General features: G+C 49.6%; 1 protein-coding gene across 1 annotated transcript; it reads left to right on the plus strand.

The window, feature by feature from the left end:
• Positions 1 to 1,722: 1,722 nt before the first annotated feature.
• On the plus strand, positions 1,723 to 3,453 carry LOC116970187 (NACHT, LRR and PYD domains-containing protein 3-like). Its single transcript, XM_033016893.1, has 4 exons — positions 1,723 to 2,143; positions 2,551 to 2,640; positions 2,796 to 2,963; positions 3,144 to 3,453. The coding sequence occupies exons 1-4, from the start codon at positions 1,914 to 1,916 to the stop codon at positions 3,229 to 3,231; spliced, it is 576 nt and encodes a 191-aa protein (XP_032872784.1). The 5' UTR covers positions 1,723 to 1,913; the 3' UTR covers positions 3,232 to 3,453.
• The last annotated feature ends 5,424 nt before the right edge of the window (positions 3,454 to 8,877 follow it).

Raw genomic sequence — 8,877 nt, forward strand, 5'->3', positions numbered from 1 at the left:
TCTGGGTGGAAAGATTTTTTCTCACCTCTGTCTTAAATGGCCTACCCTTTATTCTAAGACTGTGTGTGGCCCCTGGTTCTGGACTCGCCCAACATTGGGAAATTTTTTCCTGCATCTAGCTTGTCCAGTCCTTTTATAATTTTACATGTTTCTATAAGACCCTCCTACCCTCATCCTTCTAAACTCCAGTGAATACAAGCCTAGTCTTTTCAATCTTTCCTCATAGGACAGTCCCGCCATCCCAGGGATCAATCTCGTGAACCTACGCTGGGCTCCCTCAGTAGCAAGAATGTCCTTCCTCAAATTAGGAGACCAAAAACTGCAGTAGAACCTGCCTGCTCCTAGACTCAATACATGCTGTCTCTATGTCCACAGATGTTCAACGGAAACACAAGGAGACTCTGCGAGCACAGACTGAAACACTGAGTGTGAACACTATCCTGATGAACGAGAAGGTTAAGAATTTCCTGCTGCTTGATCGATACGCTGAGCTCACAATCATCTCCACTGTTCGAGATCGGACACTGATGGAACATGAGCTGCTGGCAAGAGGCCGGGACCATGAGGAATGGCAAGAGAAACATCTCCGGGGAGAACTGGAAAAAATCAGGACTGATCAATTGTTCCACAGTAGCTTTTCCCGGAGTAAATCCCGATCTGGGAGTTCAGCATCAGTAGCGGGAGTCGCGGGGAGTTCAGCATCAGTGTCCGGAGTCGCGGGGATCGGAAAAACAACAATGGTGCAGAAGATTGTTCATGACTGGGCCACAGGGAAAATATTCCAACAATTCCAGTTTGTCTTCAGTTTCAAATTCCGGGATTTGAACATGATCAAACACAGAATAAACCTGAGGGAACTGATTCTGGATCAGTATCCTTACTTTGGGAATATACTGCGGGAGGTCTGGAAGAACCCAGAGGGATTGCTGTTTATATTCGACGGACTGGATGAATTCAAGGGCAGAATCGATTTTGCTGACAGTCGGAGAGACACAGAACCTAAGTACCAGTGTCCAGATCCCGAGTGGTGGTGTGAAGTGTCTGACATTGTGTACAGTTTAATCCAGCACAAGCTGCTCCCAGGGTGTTCACTGCTAGTGACCACCCGCCCCACTGCGTTACATTTACTGGAAAAGGCAGAGATCAGTGTCTGGGCTGAAATCCTGGGATTTGTTGGTAGGGAACGGAAGGAATATTTCACCAGGTATTTTGAAGATCAGACGGTGGCAGCAGCTGTTTTCAAACATGTCAAGGAGAACGAGATCCTGTACACCATGAGCTACAACCCCGCCTACTGCTGGATCCTTGTCCTGACACTGGGCCCCTTCTTCACACAAACACACCGGGACCCGCAGCGAGTTCCCAAGACCATCACACAACTATATTGCTACTTTATTTACAACATCCTGAAAAACCACGGCCGTGAGATTGAGAACCTCCGTGAGGTGTTACTGAGGGTTGGTCAGATGGCCTTCACTGGAGTGGCTGAGAAGAACATTGTGTTCACAGATGGAGATTTGATCAAATACAATCTGCAGCCTTCCCAGTTCCTGTCCGGGTTCCTAATGGAACTTTTGGAGAGGGAGGATTCAGCCCGGAGCGTGGTGTACACCTTCCCACACCTCACCATCCAAGAGTTTGTAGCCGCACTCGCACAATTCCTGACTGTAGGTCGCGGGGATATCACGACACTCCTCATTGAAGCCCATGGCAATTCAGACGGGCGATTTGAAGTATTTCTCCGTTTTGTCGCTGGTCTCTCCTCCACGCGGACAGCTTGGATCCTGGAGGAGTTTCTGGGTAAATTCCCTCATCAAACAATCTGCCGAGTGAGTGACTGGGTGAAGGGGGAGGTTAAACGCCGGGCTAGAAACACAGGGAGTGACGCTGGTAAACGGAGGCTCCTGAACACGATGCACTACCTGTTTGAGTCGCAGAATCCAGCACTGGCTCAGCAGACACTGGGATCCGTGGAAACACTTTCATTCAGTGGACTGGGACTGACCCCGATTGACTGTGCAGTCCTGTCTCATACCATCAGGCTCTGTGATACAATCAAACGCCTCGATCTGGAGAGCTGCCGCATTCAGTGTGAAGGTGTCCAGCGGCTGGGACCGGCTCTGCACAAGTGTCAGGTCTTGAGGTAACTGTCCGTTTGACGCTAACACTGAACTGTAAAATTGTTCCACTATTTTGTTATTCCGTCCGTCCAGCACCCCTTCTATGGGGCCGAGCGGCCGTCACTGTGCACGGGGTGGTTGGGCTCCCCCGGGTCACGGTGATCGACCCCTTCCCCCGGGACACGCCTGTTGCCTGCCCTGCCCTGCCCTGCCGCCGTTCACTGCACGGGGAATGAGAAAAAATCTTGTCCCGGTTGTCGGGGAATGAGAATAAATGGTGAAAGTCACCAAACACCCACATCCACACAGATTTGTTCAATAATGTGCTGAGGTGTTTCCAGAAATATCCCTTTGGGAGAAGTTGTCTATCTCAGCCTCACCGGGCGGGGTTTGTATCCGTTTGTTTCTTACTCTGTCTGTTTGTGTTTAGACTGGGAGGCAACAAAGACCTGGGAGATACCGGAGTGAAACTGGTGTTTGCGGCTCTGAGGAACCCGGACTGTAAAATACAGACACTGTGGTAAGTCCCAGACTGTGAGAGATTGTGTTTACACTCACTGGGTGTGTGACACTGAACATTAATATGATCAGTAATTGTGTCACTGATAAACACTGGGGATTTGCACCGTCTCCTGTCTCTGTGTGTCCCTCACCCTCACTCTCTCTCATCTCCAGGCTGCAACATGTCGGTCTCATAGATTCTGGAGCCGAGGATCTCGTCTCCGCTCTCAGTACAAACACCTCACTGACGAGGCTGAACCTGACAGGCAACTCCCTCACAGACCGATGTGTCCCCGCTCTCCGCAACCTCATACTGACCCTCCCGAGACTGATGTGGATTGGGTGAGTGTTTGTGTTAATGTTTAATGTGATCAAATATCAGGGGATCCATCCATCCAGCCGCGGGCTTCCTTCTCCTGTGATTTTGTTCTGTAAGTGTTGTTGAAATATTAACCCCAGTCCCTGTTATTGACACTGTTGTTTCATCTGTTTATTTCCTCTTTATTCCTCCACATGTTTCAGGCTGAGGGGGAATGAGTTCGGTCGAACCGGGAAGAAGGAACTGAGGTCGCTGCAGGAACCCAGACCTGGACTGACAGTGGACGTGTGAACATCTCGTGGTGTAAACGTCACCGCCCTGGGGACTGGAATATTGTTGGCCGATTCCCCGCACTCCCTCCCCTTTAAACGGCCGCCCTCCCTCCCCTTTAAACCCCGACGCTTCCCGGGCGGTGACGTCAGAGGAGGCCCTGCCCGCTGTCACGTGACCCGGGTACTCAGCGCTGCTGATGCTGATGATGATGCCAGATATCCGGTGCTGCCTGCCTGCCATCCAAACATAGAAAATAGGTGCAGGAGTAGAGGCCATTCGGCCCTTCGAGCCTGCACCGCCATTCAATATGATCATGGCTGATCATCCAACTCAGTATCCCGTACCTGCCTTCTCTCCATACCCCCTGATCCCTTTAGCCACAAGGGCCACATCTAACTCCCTCTTAAATATAGCCAATGAACTGTGGCCTCAAACACCTTCTGTGGCAGAGAATTCCATAGATTCACCACTCTCTGTGTGAAAAATGCTTTCCTCATCTCGGTCCTAAAGGATTTCCCCCTTATCTTTAAACTGTGACCCCTTGTTCTGGATTTCCACAACATCGGGAACAATCTTCCTGCATCTAGCCTGTCCAACCTCTTACGATTCTATAAGATCCCCCCTCAATCTTCTAAATTCTAGCGAGTCCAAGCCGAGTCTATCCAGTCTTTCTTCATATGAATGTCCTGACATCCCAGGAATCAGTCTGGTGAACCTTCTCTGTACTCCCTCTATTGCAAGAATGTCTTTCCTCAGATTAGGAGATCAAAACTGTACGCAATACTCCAGGTGTGGTCTCACCAAGACCCTGTACAACTGCAGTAGAACCTCCCTGCTCCTATACTCACATCCTTTTGCGATGAACACTATGTCATATTATGTTTATTGGTCATTTGAGTAGCTGCTAGTTACTGTAACACCATGCAGATGAATTGTGTGAGTGAGTGGACTTTAATAAACATGTATTGTACCTTGACGTGTATATGACTCGACTCATTACAACGAGGACAGCACAAGAATGGATTCTTAGGCCCACAATATTTGTGCATGAAAACATTTGAGTATCGGCTAAAGTTACACACACATCCATTCCTCTCCCTACCTTGTACTCTTGTTCACTGAAATATCTCTCGTACGCTAGAACGAAGACGACATTCTCCACCGCCTCTTGAGTCGCCGCTTCCAGCCTCTTGCGGTAATGATTTGTCAAATCCAGTAGCTGTGAATCATCACACCTTTCCAGGAGTTCCGTCATCGAAGACATTGGACGAGCTGTGATGAATCAAAATAATGGAATTGTCTGTTTTCCTCCACCGATAGCTGTCACCACCCCACTCTGCTAAACGGCAGACCACATAGAAACATAATAATAATAATAATAATAAATTTTATTTATGGGCGCCTTTCAAGAGTCTCAAGGACACCTTACAAAAATTGAGCAGGTAGAGGAAAAACATGTAAGGGGAATGAAATAAATAGTAGAGACATGACTAGTACACAAAGTAAAGACAGAATTCAATACAAAACACAGCATGAGGCAATTAATGCACAGATGAAAAGGGACGGGGACGTGGGGCTAAGGATAGGCAGAGGTGAAGAGATGGGTCTTGAGGCGGGACTGGAAGATGGGGAGGGACACGGAATTGCGGATCAGTTGGGGGAGGGAGTTCCAGAGCCTGGGATCTGCCCTGGAGAAGGCTCTGTCCACAAAACTGCAGAGGTTGGACTTGTGGATGGAGAGGAGACCGGCTGATGTGGATCTGAGGGACCGTGAGGGTTGGTAGGGGGAGAGGAGGTCAGTGAGATATGTGGGGGCCAGATGGTGGAGGGCTTTGTAGGTGAGGACCAGGATTTTGTAGGTGATCCGGTGGGAGATGAGAAGCCAGTGAAGTTTTTTGAGGACTGGAGTGATGTGATGCCAGGATTTGGTGTGTGTGATGAGTCGGGCGGCTGCGTTCTGGACCAGTTGGAGTCGGTTGATGTAGGTGGAGCTGATGCCAAGGAGAAGTGAGTTGCAATAGTCCAGTCGGGAGGAGATGAAGGCATGGATGAGTCTTTCAGCAGCAGGCGGTGTGAGAGAGGGTCTGAGTTTGGCGATGTTGCGGAGATGAAAGAAGGAGGTTTTAATGACATGGCGGATGTGAGACTCAAGGGAGAGGGTGGAATCAAAGATCACGCCAAGGTTGCGGGCCTGGGGAGATGGGGAGACAGTGGTGCCGTCGATGGTGAGAGTGGGGTTATTGATTTTGCTGAGTGTGGCTTTGGAGCCTATGAGGAGGAATTCTGTCTTATCGCTGTTGAGTTTGAGGAAATTATGTTGCATCCAGGTTTTTATAGCTGACAAACAGGAGTTGATATGGGAGAGGGGGGGGGGGGGGGTTGTGGGGGGATTTGGTGCCAAGGTAAATCTGGGTGTCATTAGCGTAACAGTGGAAGTCCAGATTGAAGTGGCGGAGTATCTGACCAAGGGGGAGGATGTAGATGATGAAGAGGAGGGGGCCGAGTACGGAGCCTTGGGGAACGCCTTGAGTGACTGCGGCTGTAGCAGAGGTGTGGTTGTGGAGAGAGATGAAGTGGGATCTGTTGGAAAGGTAGGAACGGAGCCAGCTGAGTGCAGAGCCTTCAATGCCGAGGTCATAGAATCATAGAATCATAGAAAGTAGGTGCGAGAGTAGACCATCAGGTCCGTCGAGCCCGCACCGCCATTCACTCATGGCTGAACACTAAACAGACACACTTACCCACAAACAGTAGACACAAGACACAGAACACAAGACACTACCCTCCCCTCTATACCGCTATCACCCCTCTCCACCCCAAGAACCGCGTGATCTCCTGGGGTAGGCAAAAAACCGGATAAAAACCCAGGTCCAATTCGGGAAAAAAATCCGGGAAATTCCTCTCCGACCCCAATCCAGGCGATCGACACTTGTCCAGGAGATCACTCAGGTCTACTATACTAACCATACCTAGGTCCATATCCCTGCCCTCTCCCCGTAGCCCCTTATCCCCTTGGCAGCTAAAAAAACATCTATTTTTGACTTAAATAAATTTAACGTTTCTGCTTCCACTGCTCCCTGGGGCAGTGAATTCCACAAACTAACCACCCTCTGGGTGAAGAAGTTCTTCCTCATCTCAGTTTTAAAAGAGCCCCCCCTCACTCTGCAACTATGTCCCCTAGTTCTAGCCTCCCCGATCATTGGGAACATCCTCGGTGCATCCACCCGATCAAGGCCCCTCACGATCTTATACGTTTCAATGAGATCGCCTCTCATTCTTCTAAACTCCAAAGAGTAGAGTCCCAGCTTACTTAACCTTTCCTCATATGTCTATCCCCTCATTGCAGGAATTAATCTTGTAAACCTTCGCTGCACTGCCTCTAGGGCTAGTACATCCTTTCTTAGGTCCTTGAGTCTGGTGAGCAGGATGTTATGGTTCACTGTATCGAAGGCTGCGCTCAGGTCGAGGAGGATGAGGATGTTGAGGGAACCAGTGTCAGCAGAGGTGAGGAGGTCGTTGAGGACTTTGAGGAGAGCAGTTTCTGTGCTATGGAGGGGGCGAAAGCCAGATTGGAGGGGTTCAAGTAGGTTACACGCAAGGAGGTGGGAATGAAGTTGCGACGCAACGATACGCTCCAGGGTTTTTGAAAGGAAGGGGAGGTTTGAGATTGGGCGGTAGTTAATGAGAGAGGAGGGATCAAGACCAGGTTTCTTTAAGATTGGTGTAACGGCAGCAGTTTTGAAAGCGGAGGGGACAATTCCTTGGGACAATGAGGAGTTGAAGAGATTAGTGAGGTAGGGGCAGAGAACGGGGAGGCAGGACTTCAACAGGGGAGTGGGGAGAGGGTCGAGGGAGCAGGTAGTGGGTTTGGAAGAGCTGATGAGTTTGGAGATTTCAATAGGGGTGACCAGGTCAAACTGGGAGAGGAAGCAGTGTGGAGGAGGGGTAAGGAGGTCAGTGGAGATGTTGAAAGAAGGGGCCTTGGTAGGTGGTGGAGTAGATGCTGGGGAGTCGGGTACAGGGGATAAAGATTGATAGATGGTGCTGATTTTATCAGCGAAAAAGTGGAGGAATGAGTTGCAGAGAACCGGAGTAGAGGTAGGGAGAGTGTTGGCTCGAGGCTTGAGGAGGTTGCCCACTGTGGAGAAGAAGGTTCTGTGGTTTAGGCAGGGATCGGTGAATATGGAGGAGAGGTAGGCAGATTTTGCAGCAATGAGGGCATCTTTGTAGTCAGTGAGGTGGAGTTTGTAAGCTTCAAGGTGGACTGTGAGAGATGATTTCTTTATAAGTCGTTCGAGTTGGCGACCAGTCTGTTTCAGTTTACGAAGTGCAGGTGTGTACCAGGGTGAGGATGTGTTGAAAGTTACGGTTCTTGTTTTGAGGGGGGCCAGAGTGTTGAGGGAGGTAGACAAGGTGGAGTTGAGATGGTTTGTGAGATCATCAGGTGAGATGGGGGTTGAGTCCAGGGGGAGAGTGGTGGAGAGCAGGTCAGAGAGATGGTGGGGATTAATGGATTTTAGATTACGGAAGGTGATTTCTCGGAGGAAGCGGGGGCGAGGTGTCGGAGAAGGGATGGTGAACCGTATAAGCTTATGATTAGAGAGGGGGAAGAGGCAAGGATGGAGGTCGAGTACCGGTTGATTTGTGGAGCAGACCAGGTCAAGGATGTGACCTTTGTCATGGGTGGGAAAGGTGACGTGCTGAGAGAGAGAGAAGTTGTCCAGTAAAAAGGCGAATTCAGATGCGAGCTTGCAGGTGGGGGAGTCCATGTGAATATTTAAGTCACCAAGTAGCAGCAGACGTGAGGAGAGGGATGAGGCAAGTGTGAGGAGTTCAGTGAAGTCAGATAGGAAGGAGGGGTTTGGTTTAGGTGGCCGGTAAATGAGGATGACTGTCATGGAGGAAAGGGCTTTGAAGGCGAGGAATTCAAATGATGCTACTGGGGGAAAGGTGAGTTAAGTGATACGAAAATTCTGGTTAAAAATAACAGCGAGGCCACCTCCATGGCGGGAGGGGCGGGGCTTGGAAATGTAATTAAATCCAGGTGGGGATGCTTGATTGAGGGAGAAGAAACATAGAAACATAGAAACATAGAAATTAGGTGCAGGAGTAGGCCATTCGGCCCTTCGAGCCTGCACCGCCATTCAATATGATCATGGCTGATCATCCAACTCAGTATCCCGTACCTGCCTTCTCTCCATACCCTCTGATCCCCTTAGCCACAAGGGCCACATCTAACGCCCTCTTAAATATAGCCAATGAACTGGCCTCGACTACCCTCTGTGGCAGGGAGTTCCAGAGATTCACCACTCTCTGTGTGAAAAAAGTTCTTCTCATCTCGGTTTTAAAGGATTTCCCCTTATCTTAAGCTGTGACCCCTTGTCCTGGACTTCCCCAACATCGGGAGCAATCTTCCTGCATCTAGCCTGTCCAACCCCTTAAGAATTTTGTAAGTTTCTATAAGATCCCCTCTCAATCTCCTAAATTCTAGAGAGTATAAACCAAGGCTATCCAGTCTTTCTTCATAAGACAGTCCTGACATCGCAGGAATCAGTCTGGTGAACCTTCTCTGCACTCCCTCTATGGCAATAATGTCCTTCCTCAGATTTGGAGACCAAAACTGTACACAATACTCCAGGTGTGGTCTCACCAAGACCCTGTACA

This window comes from Amblyraja radiata, unplaced genomic scaffold (genome assembly GCF_010909765.2).
Source record: "Amblyraja radiata isolate CabotCenter1 unplaced genomic scaffold, sAmbRad1.1.pri scaffold_619_ctg1, whole genome shotgun sequence".
Taxonomy (NCBI): Eukaryota; Metazoa; Chordata; class Chondrichthyes; order Rajiformes; family Rajidae; genus Amblyraja; species Amblyraja radiata.